We start from the raw sequence: 19,421 nt of genomic DNA, 5'->3' as shown, positions 1-19,421 counted from the left end.
TGTGAAAGTGCTGCACTCGATATGCCAGCAAATTTGGAAAACTCAGCAGTGGCCACAGGACTGGAAAAGGTCAGTTTTCATTCCAATCCCAAATAAAGGCAATGCCAAAGAATGCTCAAATTACCACACAACTGCACTCAACTCACATGCTAGCAAAGTAATGCCTAAAATTCTCAAGCGAGGCTTCAAAAGTATGTGAACCATGAACTTCCACATGTTCAAGCTGGATTTAGAAAAGGCAGAGGAACCAGAGATCAAATTGCCAACATCTGTTGGATCATCAAAAAAGCAAGAGTTCCGGAAAAAACACCTACTTCTGCTTTATTGACTATGCCACAGCCTTTGACTGTGTGGATCACAACAAACTGTGAAAAAGTCTTCAAGAGATGGGAATACCAGACCATCTTATCTGCCTCCTAAGAAATCTGTATGAAGGTCAATAAGCAACAGTTAGAACCGGGCATGGAACAACAGCCTGGTTCCAAATTGGGAAAGGAGTACGTCAAGGCTGTATATTGTCACCCTGCTTATTTGACTTATATGCAGAGTACATCATGAGAAACACTGGACTGGAAGAAGCACAAGCTGTAATCAAGATTGCCGGGAGAAATATCAATAACCTCAGATGTGCAGATGACACCACCCTTATGGCAGAAAGCAAAGACTAAAGAGCCTCTTAGTGAAAGAGGAGAGTGAAAAGCTGGCTTAAAACTCAACATTCAAAAAACGAAGATCATGGCATCTGGTCCCATCACTTCATGGCAAATAGATGGGGAAATAATGGAAACAGTGAGAGACTTTATTTTTGGGGGCTCCAAAATCACTGCAGATGGTGATTGCAGCCGTGAAATTAAAAGACGCTTACTCCTTGAAAGAAAAGCTATGACCAACCTAGACACCATAATACGAAGCAGACACATTACTTTGTTGACAAAGGTCCGTCTATTCAAAGCTATGGTTTCTTCAGTAGTCGTGTATGGATGTGAGAGTTGGACTATAAAGAAAGCTGAGCACCAACGAATTGATGCTTTTGAACTGTGGTGTTGGAAAAGACTCTTGAGAGTCCCATGGACAGCAAAGAGATTCAACCAGTCCATCCCAAAGGAAATCAGACCTGAATATTTTTTGGAAGGACTGATGCTAAAGCTGAAACTCCAATACTTTGGCCACTTGATGCAAAGAACTGACTCATTGGAAAACACCCTGATGCTGGGCAAGATTGAAGGCAGGAGGAGAAGGGGATGACAGAGGATGAGACTGTTGGATGGCATCACGAACTCAATGGACGTGAGTTTGAGTAAGCTCCAGGAGTTGGTGATGGACAGGGAAGCCTGGTGTGCTGCAGTCCATGGGATTGCAAAGAGTTGGACCGACTGTTTGGTTGTTTAACCCAGGGTCAAACTACCACATGCTCAATGGACAACTGACCAACTGAACTAAACTGAACTGAGTTTCTGGGCTTTAGTTGAAAGTTTTCCTTTAGTCTTGAATCCTCAGTTCTAGGAGTTGGCCCATTCCCTGGTTTCTTTTACCTTCTACCGAGAACAAATTATTAACCCCACAAGCCATCTGCCAAAAGGAACCCAGAGGGTGGGCAGAGGTCTTGGGAGAAACAGTGGGCCAGAAATTTGGGGAGTGTTTGGGGAAGACTGTGGAGGTGCAGGGCTGTCCGGGGCAGGAGTTGAGGTGTTCTCTGCAGACGGACTGCAGTGGGGGAGGCTGTGGGGTTTGAGCAGACCTTGATAGTTTAGAGTGGTGGATACGGCTAGAGGCGGTAGTAGATGGATTGTTGGTCGCAGTGGCTTGACTCTTTTCAGCACACAAACATTTCTTGAGTGCCTGCTGCACGCTAGGCACAGTGCTGAGCTTCAGAGGTGGTTACATGAGGCCTAGCACTGGAGATGCCTGCAGTCCAGCTTCTGGAAGGCCACACTGCCTCCAGAGGCAGTGGAGATGGAGACGACCCTTGGGCTGACTTAGCGCAGCACGGAATCCACAGGCGATTTCCTTAAAAGGGAGTTGAGCCCGACAGTGCCTGAAAAAGTGCTCACCCCCACTCAGCTTGCACAAGGCCCCACATGGGGTGAGTTAGGCAAACACAGGGCTCGAGTCCCTGAGGCAGAGTCCCTGCTCCTTGTGCAGTTCTAGGCTGCAGCTCCAGGATCAGAGAGGCTGACACAGAGGAGATGCAGGAGGGAGGTTGCCATCATCGGGACACAAAGTCTCAGCTGGTTCCCCAAGGATGTCTGATTGATTTGTGTCGTAATTGGTTCATGTCAATTTTGCCTGTTGTTTTATTTATTTTTGATGGCCCTTCCAAAGTTTTATTTATAAAACTTTCAATTGACACCTAAGGTTTGTTATTTAAAAGCAAACCCAGTCTCTTTTTCACTTTGCGTTTGACTGCCGTATCAGTTCAGGTGACCTGAATGGACATACAGGGCCATGCAGAGTAGAGAAAGTCAGACTGCGATCTGGACACCTTGGATCAACAATGGATGCTAAAACCACAAGATGAACTGATGTAGGAACAGAAAGCATTCACTAGTCTCCGAATATCACCCTCTCAGATCACTAATCACAAAGAGTACAGTGTGACTTTGTGGCACAGAGGTAAAGAGTCTGCCTGCCAGTGGAGGAGATGCAAGAGACTTGCAGTCGATCCCTGGGTTGGGAAGATCCCCTGGAGGAGGAAATGGCAACCCCCTCCAGTATTCTTGCCCTGGAAATTCAATGGACAGAGGAGCCTGGCGGGCTCCAGTCCATGGGGTCCCAAAGAGTCAGAAATGACTGAGCATGCTCACACACGCACACACACAAAATGTGGCATTACAAAGGACAGATCCCTTAACCAAAGGATCAGACTTGGCATCACCATTAGTGAAATAACATGGCATCAGGTGCCCTCTTGTGGAGTTCAGTTAGTAGGAATGAACATTGAGATTCTTGCCAAAAATGTTTCACTTGAATCTAAACATTAGGAAACAAAATTCAGATTATGGGATATTCTACAAAACAACTAGAATGACTTGAAAACTTACAGTGTCAAAGTTTAAAAGGACAGCAAAAGTCATGAGGATTCTTCTAGGTTCAAGAAAAGTAATGAGACGTGACAACTAAATGCAGTGTGTGATTTTTGATGAGATCCTGGATCAAGATGCAGAATAGTTATAAAAGACATTTCTGGAATATTTGAACATGGAGTATGGATTTGATAATGTTGTACTGATTTCATTTCTTCCGAGATAACGTTGGTGTGAATGAAGTGCCATGGTTACTTTCAGATGACTCAGCAAAAAATGAGAAGTGTGTGTTTGTGTGGAGGGAAGAAAGAAGAAAAAGAAATGTGGCAACGTATTAACAGTTGGTGAATCTAGATGAAGTGCATATGAATGGATATGCATTGAACTGGTTAAACCTTTCTGCAGTTTTGAAAGTTTTCAAGATAAATAATTATGGGGGAAACAATAATGATAATAAAAACAGGCCTACAGCTCAAGCTTGACTTGTCTAAAATAAAACTGAGACTAAAACTCCATTCTGTTGACCTGAAATCCAGTGTACCACCGCCTCTCTCCATCCAGGTGAATGGAGAGAGACAGGCAGGCAGAGACAGAGCCCCCATCTCCTTGGTTCAAAACCCAGAGCTTTGAGAAGGCACAGCCGACCCAGCCTTTCCAGTCCTGGCAAGTTAGCCAAGGAGACAAAGACGAGGCGCACACGCCACCTTGTGACCAGATAAGGGAGTCTGCTGCTGCCAATTTTAAAAGTGAACTTACCTCACGTTATTGGTATCTTTCCCAGTTGCAACATTTTCCCTTTAGTGAAGCACTAATTCTTGTTTCTCCAATTTTCTGATATGGATTTCCAGCTGCTTTAGAGAAACTAGCCAAAAGAGCCAATTTCCTTTCCCCAGAAACCACATTCTTGGATGATCAAGAAGAGCAAAGCCCTGCTCATGAACACTTCACCAGATCCCACTTACCACCATGTGCCAGCAAGCTGCTGGCCTTTCTGACCCAACCAAATGAGAAAAGCAAAGGAGATTTATTCAGCGCTTTCGGCAGCGAGTCAGCCACTGTCGCTAGCCTTTTGTCAGAGGAGTGGAGAGGCTTTATCACGGACAAGGGCAAGCCGTCGGGTGTGCCCTGTCTGGAGGCTGTTGGGTGGGCAAGCTGGAGGTGGTGACCTAGAAGGGGGCATCCTTCATAACTGGTTGGGGGAGCATGTTTGACTTTCCCTAATTAGTCATAGCAGTTGTCTTAGCCTAGGGCTAGAGAACCTTTCTCACCTGAAAGAAAGGATCATATAATTTATATTTTATTTCTTTAAATAGAATGAGTCAAACTCTAGGTCAAGTTCAGTCTCTTCCTTCCCAGAGTATGTTCCTTAGACCAGCAGCTCTGGCATCACCTGGGAGCTTGAAGGAAATGCCAAATGCCAGGCCCCACCCCTGACTCACTACAACACCTAGTAACAGTCCAGGAAGTTACAGGGTAACTTCTGTAACGGTTGGCCCCAAACCTCCGGACTCGACTGAGAAGTAACCACTTCTCTAGCTTTGTCCCTCCTTCCAGTTTAGATGAGGGGTTATTAGTGTCCTGGTAGGCTGTGGTTGCAGGTAGGCTGCAGGTTGTGGGTCAAAGTCTTCTTTTCGCATGTGGTCTGGCTGTTGCCTGTGTGTTGCGGCTCACTCTGGAAGCGGTGCATCCACAAAGCACCCCACAGGGTGTGAGCACGTGCAGGCGCTTCTTGCCCTAATCACGGGGAAGAGTGCCCTGAAGGGAGAAGACGCAGGTTTGGGTCTCCGCCTTCTTCTGCAGGCTGGGGAGGGTCCTCCAAGTTGGGGTGGCCTCTTCTGCACAAAGCAGGGGCCATTCCTGCTGTGTGTCCCGCCCGGCTGTGATCAGCCCTCTCAGAGGTGACGCGAAGCCCACGTGCTCCCTCTCGTGTCTGGAGAGCACGTTGCTGTGTCTGCAGAGATCCCCTCGAGGATACAGGTGCCCCCAAGTGACAGTGTGCTCCCAGTGCTCCCGATCTCTCAGGACTCTGCTGAGATGAGCAGACAGACTCACACTTGGATAAACCATTGCTTTATTCCAAGTCTGCGTGAGCCCTGGGTTTATCACTGGCGTGTGCTTTGCCCATTTCTCCAACACCCAGGCTCTGCGTGTGAAGTGGTCCCACCTCAAGCTGCCCTGGGTGGATCTGGACTGGCTCATCGACATCTCCTGCCAGATCACAGAGCTGGATCTTTCTGCCAACTGCCTGGCGTCCCTCCCCTCAGTCGTCCCCTGGGGCCTCATCAACCTCCGGAAGCTGAACCTCTCAGACAACCACCTGGGGGAGCTGCCCAGCGTGCAGTCATCAGATGAAATCATCTGTTCCAGGTGGGCTCCTGCCCCGCGGCCCCAGTGGGGGGCCCTCGCCCTGTGAGCCTGGCTGCCCCCACACCCTCTGCCTGCAGCGTCTGCTTCCTGCAGGCGTGCTCCCTGATTGTAGCTGGTGCTTTGGAAAACAGATTTTCAGCTAAAATGAGAGAAGGAAGTTGTCCGTGCCTTTAGCAAGCTCTTGGGCACAAGGTCCCGGCCTGCTGTCCACGTGAACACAGAGAGTTCTGACAGGGTGGTTTGTCTGACCCACGTGTCCACTGCTCTTTGCAGCTATGCAGGCCTGCCAGCCCACAATGCCCAGTCTTGGTCCTTGCAGGCAGGCATCAGAGGAAGGGGGCTGGTGGAAGCAATGGGGCCCAGACACCCCGGCTTTTGGCCTACCTCCCAAGGAAAGTGAGCAGGGCCTCCAAGAAGCAGTTAACTGCACAGGACTCTGGCCATGGTCTGACAGTGTGGGCAGCTCCTGTCTCTTTTTCTGGGAGGCCTTGGGAAGACACCCAAGCCCCCTGCTGAGGCTGCACGGGGAGGGGAAGGACCTTCCCTTCCCTGATGTACTGATGATCATGCCTGTAAGCCCTCGTTCCATATGGGATGTGAGCTGATTTCAAAAGCTAAGGCTCTAAGTGAAGTGAGGAAAAGAATGTTGATAAGAGCATAGGGTCAGCAGTAACTCTTGAGAAAGAAGCCCCGTACAAAAAATTAAACAAGTGCCATGGAGTGGGGGGTCCTTAAGTGGGGCACCCCCGAGAGTCCAAAGGTTACAAAGCACGGCTCTCTGGACTTGCAGTAGCTTCAGGACACCAGCTTGTTCTGTTATCACATACGTGAAAAAGGTTACATCCCTACTGGTGCGTGAGACCCGGGCCGACCAAAGAGCTCTGGTCTTCTTTCTACACTCAACATAGTGACAGCAACACAATTAACAAAAGTCACGTTGGTGTTTCCATGCTTCCTTATCCTTGTGCCAGGAGAAGACACGTGTTTACAGAGAAATACGCAGCCACGGCTTGCTTCCGATGCCTTGACTTCCTTCTTTCCCAACTATAGGCTACTTGAAATTGACATTTCCAGCAACAAGTTGTCCCACCTCCCACCAGGATTCCTGCATCTCTCAAAACTTCAAAAACTGACGGCTTCAAAAAACTATTTGGAAAAATTGTTTGAAGAAGAGAGTGGTATGTTTCATCATCAGTAACCTGATATACTTTGACATTTTCTTCTTGATTGGGATATATTTTTTACTAATTCATCCCTCTTATTTTCTCCTAGCCACGAACTGGATTGGTTTACGGAAGCTACAGGAGCTTGATGTTTCTGACAACAAACTGACAGAACTCCCTGCACTTTTCCTCCATTCTTTCAAATCGCTCAGTTGTCTAAACGTCTCCAGAAATAACCTGAAGGCGTTTCCAGATGCCTGGGCTTGCCCTTTGGTTAGTAACTTGTCAGAAACCGTGAAGGAAGCGGTCAGTCCCACAGCGCTGAGGGTGCACCGTGCTCCTCCCCTCGCTGTGCAGAGTTGTCCCATGTTATAGATGAGCGTGTCTGTCACTCAGCATCTAGCAGCTGAGGGTCTCAGGCAGGTAACTCACCTGAGAGCCAGCCCCTCCGGCTTTGGGTTTGAGATCGGCACCATAGCACCTACGAGACTTTCCACAGCTACAGCCTGCAAATGGGATGGCCCGGGTCGAGTTCTATCCAAAAACGCGAGGCCATTCCTTAGGACAACCATAAAATAAGAATGAAGGAGAGAAGGCGTAGTCTGCATGCATAGCACTCCCCTTCAAATGGTGGTTTTGTTTCTTGGCAAGTTTGCTTGTTAAAACAGATGGGACAGCATAAAGTATATTTGTGTTTTCTTGCTGTTATTTTTAACAGAAAATATGGAAATTCTCCATTCCTAACATTAATATTTCTAGTTTAAATATATATGCGTGTGGGGTGTAGGCTCCTCTGCAGAACACTGTCCTGAATCGTCCCGTTATTTTCAAGGACAATGGGCCAGGTGTCCTGGGGGAAGGGAGAAGACCACGAGCCACCTTGGTCTCCCCAGGAAACCTTTCCCACCCGTTCCTTGGAGCAAGGACAGGAAAACAGGGCAAGGAGAGTCTGCATGCGTGTGTGCTCAGTCGCTTCAGTCGAGTCTGACTCTTTTTGACCCCATCGACTGTAGCCCACCAGGCTCCTCTGTCCATGAAGACTTCCTGGCAAGAATATTGGAGTGGGTTCTTTACCGCTGAGCCACTAGGGAAGCCCAGGAATAGTCTGTAGCCTCTTAATTAGCTGAATTGTATTTATTACAGAGGTTTTTGTAATGGTCTTATTTTTAACATTAAATTTGGAAAGTCTTTCTCATAGAAACCCCTGCCTTTAAAAAGCTGATTAATTCTCTTTATTGTCATACTCCTAGAAATGTTGCAAAGCATCCAAAAATGCCCTGGAGTCTCTACCAGACAAAATGGCTGTGTTTTGGAAGAACCACTTGAAGGATGTGGACTTCTCAGAAAACGCACTGAAAGAAGTTCCCCTGGGACTTTTCCAGCTTGATGTGAGTCAAGTAATAGCATCTTATTTCTCATTTTCAGCTTTTGTAAGAAAACCACTCCATGTTGCAGTTCTTTGTACTTCTTCAGAGCTTTTGAGACAAAGAAAAAATAAGTTGAAAGAAAAGTTTAACCGTCAAGATCACGCATGGTTGTGTGCAAAGATTGAGAGGAAATGTGCAAAATGACAGCAGCTCTGGGAGGAAGTGGGATGGTGGGTTTTTATTTCCAGGATTTTCTTTAATGTTGACAGTAAGCACAGCCCAGCAGCCCCTTGGACCTTCTGTGGCTTTGTTCCTTCCCAGCGCACGAGTGGGCCCACCAGGCCCGTTGGCGCACAAGGCTCCGGTGGCACTGCCGTCGTGTCCCTGCTCCCTGCCCGGAAGCGGAAGAACTGGAATTGCTGGGCGTGAACTCAGGAAATGTCCTGTGCCAGAGCCCTGGCTGTGTGTGTCCCAGCAGGGCTGTTCCCAGACCTGTCTGCTTTTCCTGCTCCGGTGGGAACCTCTGAAAGTGCAGCATGGGTCCTATTCACCACTTGGTGCCCAGTGGGAACCTCTGAAAGTGCAGCATGGGGTGCCCAGTGGGAACCTCTGAAAGCGCAGCATGGGTCCTAGTCACCACTTGGTGCCCAGTGGGAACCTCTGAAAGCAGAGCGTGAGTCCTAGTCACCACTTGGTGCGCAGAGCCAGGCCTGGGTGGGGAACTCTCCATCACCCCAGAGGAGTCCGTGTCAAGCTGGCAGAGGTTCCGTGACCCGAGCGGGTCACCCTCAGTGTTGCTGCCGCTACCCGACCCCTGTCCAGGGTGTCACCTGGGCCAGCCCAGGGAGCCATCATGCTCTGCCCACCCTTCCTGCCCTGGCACTGTGGCCTCCAGGGCCTCAGACTCTTCTGCTATACCCGGGATGGGTCCACAAGTAATCGTCACTCTTAAGAAGTGTCAATTCATTCCTTTCATTCTGGAATAATTGCCTCACCTTGATCTGAAGGGAAGGATCTATTAACTGTCCCATTTGCCCTTTCTGCTATGATGTCAGGAGTCTGAAGACTCTGTGAGGCCCCTCACTGTTGGAATCCCTGTGAGAGTGAATTGGTTATAGCCGTTTGGTTTCCCTTCTGTTCCTCCACCCCTGTGGTGTCTGACATCACCTTTGCCCTCTCTCCCTCTGCCGTAGGCCCTCATGTTCTTGAAGTTACAGGGAAACCAGCTGGTGGCACTCCCACCTCAAGAGAAGTGGACCTGCAGACAGCTCAAAACCCTGGATCTCTCCAGAAATCACTTTGGCAAGTAAGCAGGGGTCTCTGTCCCCGGTGAGCTCTCAGATGTGTGTGTGAGCCCAGTCACAGACCCGTGGGATGGCATCCCTGCGGGCTCGCTGAACGGCCATGACAAAGTCTGTTGACCAGGCAGCTGAAACAATAGGCGTGGATCCTCCCCCAGTTCCGGAAGCTGGAAGCCTGAGAGGGAGGTAGCAGCAGGGCTGGTGTCTCCCGGGGCCTCTCCTCGGCACGCAGACAGCGGACCCTGTGTCGACGCAGTCTCCCCCGTGCCGTCTGTGTCCTGATCGCCTCTTCTTGTAAGGACACCAGGCAGACTGGATCCAGGCCCACGTTCATGACCTCATCTTAACTGGACAACCTACTTAAAGGCCGTGTCTCCAAATACTTCACATTCTCAGATGCTGGGGGTTAGGACTTCAACATGAGAATGGGTGGGACACCATTCAGCCCAGCACAGTACCCTACAGTTGCCAATATTTAAAGACTCCTGGAGACTCTCCCTGTATCAGCCTCAGTTGTCCTTCTGTTCAAAAGTTTTTGCCAGTCACTAGCCAGTATGTGTAGACTGAATAAAACGTACCCTCCAAGGTCTCCTTAGGAAGCCCAGCTTCCTTAGTTCACTGGCTGAGGGCCACCGCTGCAGCATCTCAGTGGGACTCACCCCTCTGAAAGAGCTCCCCCAGTGCAGAGAAAAGCAGCAGCCCCTGGAGCGGGCCTTCCTGCCAGGCTTGCCCTGCCTGAGACGGAAAAGCTCAGGAGTGGAAACCACCAGTCCTGCTGGCATTACGTTATCTTCTCTTTTTTTTTTTTTTTTTTTTTTCCCAAAAGACTTGTGAGCACAGCTGGTGTAGTTAGCAGACAGTGGCTGTCCACGCTTGCACATCGGCTGCAGGGGCCCCAGCACCCTTCTGGGGGTATTTTCTCCCTTCTTTCTGCGTGCCATTGCATAGTCACAGCCCAAGAAGAAATGTCTTTGCCATGCTTTCCTCAAACCTGGACGTTTCTCCCCTACAGAAATGAAGACGTCCTTAAAACAAAGCGCATTTCCTTTTTCACCACCAGAGGCCGCCAGCGTTCGGGGACGGAGGCAGGTGTGTGTGTTGCCGCCGGGAGGTGAGAGGGCTGGGGGGGGCCCCTGCAGGGAGACGGCTCCAGTGGGCTCTCGCCTGCAGTGCCCGGTGGAATGCCAGAGACGCCTGTGCTTGATCCGGGCTCCTGACTGTGCCCGTGGCTCGTGTCACCCAGATGGCCAATCTGTGTCCCACACCCCGCTTTCCTGTTTGCAGCCCAGTACGTCTAGCAGCTCCCGCGTATGGATGGCCTGCTGTGTGAGAACTGCCTTAGATACCTTGCATGTGTCAGTCTCTCTGTAACCATCACAGCATGACGTGGGTTGTGACTTTCCATCTTGCCAATGAGGAAACTGAGCCTCCGGAGTGTCTTTAATTCAGGCTTCCATAGCACAGCACCACTGACTGGGTGGCTTAACCAACGGAAACAGATTTTCTCTCGGTTTTGGAGGCTGGAAGTCCAAGGTCAGGGTGCACAGTGAGTTTCTGGTGAAGGCTCTCTTTCTGGCCTACAGACAGCTGCCTTCTTGCTCTGTCCTCCTATGGCAGAGAGAGCCCACCGATGTCTCTTCTTATAAGGACGGTAACACCATTGTGGGGCCACCCTCATGAGCTCATCTAAACTTGGTCACCTTCCAAAGACTTCGTCTCCTAATGCCATTGCGCTGGGGGTCAGGGCCCCCACTCACGGATGTGAGGGACCCGATTCAGTCTGAGCACAGGGGTAACTGATGTGGGCAGGGGCTGCTGAGCGGGGGAGCCAGGCCAGCACCGTGAGTGTCGGCCCTGGGCCTGGGGGCATTGCTGTCCTGCCTCCACACCACGGCTTCCTGTGAGGCGCCCGTGGAAACACCACGGTCCTGGGTCCTGCAGGCTGTCCTAGCTACACTGAGGCTCTAGAGGAGCTCGAGGTCTTCCTCCAGACTCATCAGAAACAGTACCTTTTCTAGAGGGTTGGGACTGGCCACGTGACAAGGCCAGTTCAGCAGAGAACGTTTCTAGGAAAATAGTTCTTTTAGTTCTTGATTTCTGTAGGGTACAGCGAGAGGTGTGGACTGTCCCTCTCGTTCAGTCACCAGCCCTCTTTTTTAATCTGAAAGTCAGGAGTTCTAAAGCCGTCAACACTCACAGATATATCCCTGTGGATACTATCCAATGGAACCAATATTTAGGTTATTTTAGGCGTAATGTAACTTTTTTCTTCAGCTTGATTGATCTATCTTGACAACTGCTTTTTAAGTGTAGGTGGTGTCAGGTGGGAATAAGAATGCCACAGAGGCCAAGACACATTTACAGGAGGTGAACTAAACAGTCCACCTACCTGTTGCCCTTTTTTGCTGATTATATATGATTGAAAAAAGAATGTATCATAGTGAAACAGAGAAGAGTCCAAAAATAGAAATTTAGTATGACACAAGTGGCATTTCAATTCAGTGGGCAAAAGAATGTTTTATTGTTTTAATAAATAGTGCTGATATAACTGCTTGTCCAGCTGAAACAAGGGAAAACACAGCATGAGGTGCCCACCTTACATCAGTTACAAATATCTCCATGCAGATGGAGATAAGCTCCATGCAGCTTGAAGCATAAAAGAAAAAAGAAAATAACATTTAAGAGCATAAATATATAATTTGAGTGTAGGCAGATGGAAATCCAAGAGTAATTTTTTAAAAAGCAAAATCTTTAGCATTGTAAAAAAATGGGAAAACTTTGTTCAATAAAAGGCATCGTAAGCAAAGTCATAATGCAAACAGACCAAGAGGAAATATTTGCAACAAAAATTGTTGCAACATAAACTGGCTTAAGTCCCTAATATACAAAGACGGCTTACAAATTGACTTTTTTTTTAAAGTCAACCCAATAGGCAGAAACTGGGCAATGGATATAAACAGTTCACAGGAAAGGAAGTCCAGATGGCCCAGGAAGAAACAGAAAGGCCTCGAACCTCGCTACTAGGGAAATGCAATTTGGAATTTCATAACTGATCCTTTTCAAAACAAAGAGCCTTAGGACTTTGGAAATTGAGTCCAGACCTGAGGATTTCACTTGGAAGGAAGGAAAAGCAAGCATTTTTTGTCTCATGGAACCCAAACAGGCTGACAGGCAGGAGAAGGGCTGCTGGTGGACCTCAGCTGCACTCCCACTGAGGCAGGCCAAGCCTCGGGGGTTGGAGTGGACTAGGAGGGTGTCTCTAGTCCAGAAAGGCAGACCGTGCCGGCGCCTCAGGAGGTGGACCAGCACTCCCCGGGGACCAGCCGCTTTTTCATGAAACCACCAGAGTGCAAGACCAGAGGCACACGGGGCCCAGCGGGGCAGAAACACGCACCATGCCCTGAAAAGTGGCCCTGCGGTGGCCAGGAGGGGCGTGGCTGGAGCTGGGGAGGACCCAGCCCTTGGGAGGCTCCCTGGCAGCGATGGGGGCGCTGTGCTGTGCGCACGCAACAAGAGCCCTGTGATTTTGTGATTTTATCTGGAGAGTTGAGGCCCGTGCCCGGGAGAAAGGGAGAGATGCTTTTCCTAGGAGGGTTGTTCTCTCGGGCTATTGACCTGGGGAAAGGCATCATCTTTACTTGTTTGAAGATGGATAGAAAACTCCAAGTAGATTTATGTACATTCAAGTAGTCACTTTGGCGCAGTGGTCTTGTCCAAAAATAATTTGGATGGCCATTTTTGCAGTAAAATTCAGACCAGCTGAGTCATAAATAACGTTTGAATAAGTAATTACAGTTCATAAATACCTCGAGCTGTGCTCTCTGCCCAGCCCGGTTTTCAGAGTTTCCATTCTGGGCCAAGAGGTCTGTGACAGGTGTTGTCTCTGTTTAGAGGACAAGTCCCTATTCCATCTGTCTGTTTCTTAAAGAGGCTTCTTAAACGCCAAGGTGAAACTAAATATGGAAACTACAGAGGCCATGTGTTTAGAACATGTTCTCTGGGAAGAAAGTGGGTCTTTCTTGATGTTTTTTTTTTTTTCATGCAAATTAGGGCAGGGTGAAGTTGATCATTCTTGTTCATTTAAAAAAAATCAACACTTTTTGAACATTTTTCTTATAGAACAAGGATTAAGAACAAAGCTGTCCTTAAGAGTCTGTTGTATATTTATTTCTGTAGGGGCCACTGTGTTGAATCCCATTCATGTGGTATTAGCTGGGCAAACTATCCAGGCGCCAATATCAGTATTCTGTTATCGTCTCTCCCAGAACATTCTCTGATGCCAGGTTACCCTGTTACCATTGAGACTGCGTCTACATGTGTGGAGAAAAGCCAGAGTTAAGGGAGGAGCTGTGATCCAGGGCAGAGGCATCATTTCAGCCCCACAAAAGAATTCCAGCTTCTCTATCTTGTGTGTCTGGCAGAGACCTGGCTGAGACCTGGCTTGAGAGGGCTTTGAGGCAGTTGTTTTATCTTGAATTTGAGCTGAAAGGGACCCTCAAGGGGGTGCTCACCTGCCCCCATTCTCCCTGCCTCAGGAGAGAGGAGAAGGCGCTTCAGAGATTCTGTTGCAATCCGACCCTCTGATTCCTATCAGTTTCCAAGCTTTCCCCACGTTCTTTCTCAACTCATACACTCTGGTGCGGTAGAAACAGCAAATTTGCTGTAATTTTAATAGGATCCTCAAAACCAGCATAATTACTGAAATCACTTAAATGTACTAGAGAGTTGACTTGTTCCTTGGAAGCATAAAAACCAAGTCCACATTATTATTTTTCAGTTAACTAGCTTTTTTTCAATTGAAGAAGTAATAAATGCATTAATATACGGTAAACAGAATTTCTGAACTGCACCCAAGGGTGTGGAGTGAATGGTCAGTCTTCCAGTGTTACCAAACTGAACTCGGGTCCACTCACCCGTGTCCAGCAAAGACCACGTAGCGACGCCGGGTCGTGGCGAAGGCAAGTGCAGCGTTTCTTGCAGGTGCCTGTCTAGGCAAGCAAGCTGTCCAGGCAGCTAGTGCTCATGGGCTTGAACTCCCCAAAGGTTCTCAGGGAAAGGTTTCTAAAGACAGGGCGAGGGAGGGGGATTGCGGGGGTGGGAGCAGCTCACGGACATTCACCTGACTGATTGGTGGTCGGGAGTCAGCATCCACTTTGTGGTTCCGACCAGTCTGGGGTCTACGTGCTTGTCTACAGCACGCAGTTAACTGCTTCCACCTGCCGGGGGTCTCAGACTGAAAAACAGCTCGAAATATTCATGACTCAGAATATTCTCTATAGCCCTTGAGGAGGAACTAAAGCTCCTTGACTTTGCTTAATGGATGAATTATTATTATTTTGGCTTGCTTGGCTGTTTTCCTTTGTTTCTGTACTTTCTCAACTTCTCTGATGAAAAGTACTCTTTTGAGCTGGGGAAGCCTAGAAGGCCCCAGTTTTTCGACAGACAAGAGGCGAGTAGAGGACTTGGGGTTGGGGTGGGCTATTCTGGGAAAGCCCCATAGGGTCCTGCTCAGTTACATCAGTGATCTTCTCCAGAGAGAACTACGGAACTTAACATGTCTGTGGTAGCAATTGCATTTGTGTCTGACATGCACTGTAACACATATGTAATGTATGTATTTGTAGTGTATATACACATGGTGATAACACGTAACATGTATACATATTAATGTGTGTGTGGTATATGTGTGCATGTATATAACATGTGCATGCACATAACTTCATGTAACAAAAGTAGCATGTAGGCATGTGTGTTGTGTACACATGCACATAGCATCATATAGCGTGCATAATCATGCACACATGCATATAACATATCTAAGTGCATGGGGGGCTGCTTTTTCACATGTCTGTACACTTTTTATGGTACACAAATTTAGGCTTCTAGATATCTGCTTCCACACCTTGCTTTTTTGATTTACCAGTATCTCTTGTGTATCTCTTCATACCTATACATGTAGACCCACCCCGTGCTTTGTAATAATTGTATAGAATCCCATTATTCATTTAACCAACTCCTTGTGGGTGGACATACAAGCTGTCTTCTACCTTTGTTACTGCAAACTGTGCCACTGAGCGTCCTTGTTCTCACATCTTTGCCACACATGCTAGGATGTCCGTAGGACCGTTTCCTAGAGTTGGAATCCCTGGGTCGGTGAGATGAGCACCTCATTCTGATAGATTTGTCAAGATACCCTCTAGAGGTTATACCAGTGCATGCACCCACCTGGCCTCCATGCTGTCATGGCCCAGAATTCTCTTCCAATGTACAGTCTGCTTCGCCATTTCTTTGCAGCGTGTGTACTTGAATTTCCCGCCTTCCTAAGTGAGTCTTTGGAAGTCCTCTGTCTGAACGACAACCACCTGGATGCAGTCCCACCCTCAGTTTGCCTACTGAAGAGCTTATCAGAACTCTACTTGGGGAAGTAAGTACACAGCCAGTGCCGCTGCACCGGCCCTTCAGCCCAGGAAGCAGAATGTCCTTGTGTGAACCATCCAAGGACACGGGAGCCAGGGAGACATTATCTACATACCAAGAAGCAGCAGTTGGATTTTCAGAGCCCGACTTAGTCAAAGAGGTAGGGGAGGGGGAGGTAGGGGTGGCTGTGCAAGGACGTCTTCCTTTGCTGTTTCACTCATTTGTAATGGGAAGAGCGGCTCAATCATCCATCCTTTCATTCACTGAGTACCTACTGCCCAGTAGTGCTGAAGGATTCAGACAGTGTGCAAAATAATTCAGGCTACGTTGCCTTGTCTCAAAGAGGAAGCGATCATCTTTATGACAGTGTAATTAATTGAAGAGATGGGCAAGTTGGGGGAGGGACCCTGTTCTAACCCATGGGGATTTGCAGAAGACAGAGCTGCCATTGTAGCACTGGCTTCCCAGGGGAAAAGGCTTTGGAAAAGCATGCGTGTTCAGTTGCACAGTCTGATTCTTTGCAGCTCCATGGACTGTTGCCCGCCAGGTTCCTCTGTCCATGGAATTTTCTAGGCGAGAATACTGGAGTGGCTTGCCTTTTCCTGCTCCAGGGGATCTTCCCAACCCAGGGATTGAACCTGCGTTTCTTGCATCTCCTGCATTGGCAGGCAGGCTCTTTACCACTGGTGACACTTGGAAAGTCTTTGGAATTAGTATTTAAATGAAACACTTGAAATCAGGGCCCAAGATATTTGGTTTGCAGTACAGATTGTCAGTGGCCCCCACAGGCCCTGGAGGCTGACAGGCTGCTGTGTGCGTGTGCTCCTGCGGTGTGTGTGCGTGTTCTCCCGCGGTGTGTGTGTGTGTTCTCCTGCGGTGTGTGTGCGTGTTCTCCCGTGGTGTGTGTGTGTGTTCTCCTGTGGTGTGTGTTCTCCCATGGTGTGTATGTGTGTTCTCCTGTGGTGTGTGTGTGCTCCCATGGTGTGTTTATGCCCTCAGCAATCCTAGCCTCCGAGAGCTCCCTCCTGAGCTGGGGCAGCTGGGGAACCTCTGGCAGTTGGACATTGAAGACCTGAATATCGTCAACGTGCCTGCAGAGATCAGAAAAGAAGGTAGGGCTTCCTCAGCATCACAAGCTCCCCCTCCCAGGGAAAGATGCTCAAGTCTAGCTGCTAAGGACCTGGAGTAGACACTCCTGGGGACCCGTGGAGCCTCCATCCAGCTCCCACATTTGGGAAGATGCTGCCAAGTTCTCCAGAACTAGGATGCTGTCTTTAGGTCCCTGACTTTTAGATTTCACTTTTGGGGTGAATTGTATCACACCTTCTCTCCATAGACCCAAAAGTCTTCTCAGTTCATCCCATTAGAATACACAGAAGGTGCTCCTTCATTCAGGACTTTGTTTCTCAAGAACTGTGAGTGTGTTCCCTGCTCTGTGTCAGCAGCAGCATCTCCTTTGCCCCGCTGTGGTTTTGCACAGGCCCCAAAGCAATGCTGTCTTACCTGCGTGCTCAGCTGCGGAAAGCAGAGAAGTGCAAGCAGATGAAGATGATCATCGTGGGTCCGCCGCGTCAGGGCAAGTCCACCCTCCTGGAGATCTTACAGACGGGGAGGGCCCCCCAGGTGGTACACAGCGAGGCCACCATCAGGACCACCAAGTGGGAGCTGCAGAGGCCGGCTGGCTCGAGAGCCAAGGTCAAGGATGATTGGCGTGCAGAGTCCCTGTGGGAGGGAGGGTGCGCTCAGGGCCCCTGCTTCCTCCTCTCCAGAGAGCCCAGGACTTTCTCTGCCCAGTGTCTGAGTCCCAGGATATTTGCAAGAGTCGTCATGTACTGTTTCAAACCAGCTCCTGCCAAGGACAGTGAATCATCTCTTAAATGTCCTTGTATTTTTTCTCTTATAGCTGAGCTGAGGTTCCAGGCCAGTGGTTCCAGGCCTGGCTGACAGTTAGACTTCTTTGATGAGCTTTTAAAGATCACAGTGCCCAGGCCTCATCAGCTCTAACCCCAAGGACTGTGATTCAGACAGCCTGGGACAGGGCCCTTCCCCATGGTGGAGAATGAACTACCACTATAGGAGTGAGACACACCAGTACCTACCCCTAGCAGGAAGGCTGAGAAGGCAGCCCCGGAACGAAGGCCCTGTCCTCCTTGACACCTGCTTTCACCCCAAGTTCTGAAAAGTCCAGTTTCTAAGCCCTATTTTAAATGAGTCCTTCAATGAACCTGTTAATCATCCTGTTTTCCATTCAGTATGAGACAGATGAAAGCAAGAATTGTCTTACACTTGATTCAGAGAAGGGAGCCTGTTTTATCCCAGCCCAAGGGATGGGCATGTGCCAGTGATGCCTCCCTTACCTGTTGCTGTGTTTGTGGTATACACGTGGCCACACAGGGACACAGACACAAGGAGTTTATTTGTGGAAAATAAACTCAGCAGCCTGAGGCTAGAGGCTGCGTGATGTTCCCCATGGCCTGGAAACCAATTTTGTTGCAGAGTCTTTCATACAAAATCACTTCGCAAGTCAAGGAAATCCAATTTGAGTCATTAGGCATTTAAGCTGAATGTCTATTTTTTTATAACTTAAAAAATCTCTTTCATTGGAAGATAATTGCTTTACAATGTTTTGGTTTCTGCCATATGTCAATCAGTCATAACTGTGTTTGTGTGTGTGTGTATATATATATATATATATATATATATATATATATATATCCTCTCCCACTTGAGCCTCCCTCCACCACCCCTCTAGGTCACACAGAATACCAAGTTGGGCTCCTTGTGTTATGGAAAGTCCCCAAAAATCTAGCAATAAAACTACCATGAAAAGTGAAAATGAAGGTCGCTAAGTCGTGTCCAACTCTTTGAGACCCTATGGACCATACAGTCCATGGAATTCTCCAGGCCAAAATACTTTCCCTTCTCTAGGGGATCTTCCCAACCCAGGGATCAAGCCCAGGTCTTCCACATTGCAGGTGGATTCTTTACCAGCTGAGCCATGAGGGAAGCCCATCCCAGCAATCCCACTACTGGGCCTATACCCTGAGGAAACCACCATTCAAAAAGATACATATACCCCAGAGTTCACTGCAGCACTGTTTACAATAGCCAGGGCATGGATGCAACCTAGATGTCCGTCAGCAGATGAATGGATAAAGAACTTGTGACACATATACACAATGGACTATTACTTAGCCCATAAAAAGGAATGAATCTGAGTCAGTTGTAGTGAGGTGGGTGAATGTAGATATGGACTCGGAAACTAGTTCTCTAGAGAGTGGAGATCTTCCCACTAGGGCCGGAACAGTGGAATAATTAACACCAGCACGTCCCCCTTCCCAAGAAAACCCCAGAAGTGAACCTAGGTAACGCATGTCCAAAGGTTTTTGAAAGTAACCAGAATCTCTGGATTCTCTCCTACTTTTTTGAGCTGTTATTCTGTGTCGCTTTTTTCCAGCTGTTCTTCAGCAAATAGCTGTCTTGAGGTTTGAGGAGTGACCGCCCCCCGCCCCCTACCACTTCCTTTCTGCCATCGTTCACGTTTCCGCCTACCCTTTCCAGTGAAGGACAACCACCTGATCTTGTGAATGCTCGGTTCTATAACTCTCTGTGTGGCCGGGCCTTAAGCCAGCTTAGAACAGCTGTCCATTTTCATCTTTTTTACCGAAAAAGCCGGTCAGCACGCTGTTTTGGAGGCCAACCTGCATCATGGTGGGAATGATTCTTTGCCACCAAGAAGCGCAGCTCGGGCCAGACTCTGACCTCATAGCGCTATACAGAAAC

At 48.5% G+C, this 19,421-nt stretch overlaps 1 protein-coding gene across 1 annotated transcript in view; it reads left to right on the top strand.

The window, feature by feature from the left end:
- The window catches only part of LRRK1 (leucine rich repeat kinase 1), a 135,103-nt gene that overhangs the window by 81,334 nt on the left and 34,348 nt on the right, over positions 1–19,421 (top strand). The window contains 9 exon segments of the mRNA XM_005888961.3: positions 5,164–5,390; positions 6,441–6,568; positions 6,663–6,826; positions 7,804–7,941; positions 9,114–9,226; positions 10,234–10,310; positions 15,516–15,645; positions 16,638–16,750; positions 17,119–17,333. Coding sequence (XP_005889023.2) covers positions 5,164–5,390; positions 6,441–6,568; positions 6,663–6,826; positions 7,804–7,941; positions 9,114–9,226; positions 10,234–10,310; positions 15,516–15,645; positions 16,638–16,750; positions 17,119–17,333 — 1,305 coding nt within the window.

Source organism: Bos mutus, chromosome 21 (assembly GCF_027580195.1).
Source record: "Bos mutus isolate GX-2022 chromosome 21, NWIPB_WYAK_1.1, whole genome shotgun sequence".
Taxonomy (NCBI): Eukaryota; Metazoa; Chordata; class Mammalia; order Artiodactyla; family Bovidae; genus Bos; species Bos mutus.
The sequence above is the reverse complement of the archived record's forward strand: the minus strand, read 5'-3'. Positions and strand labels throughout refer to the sequence as shown.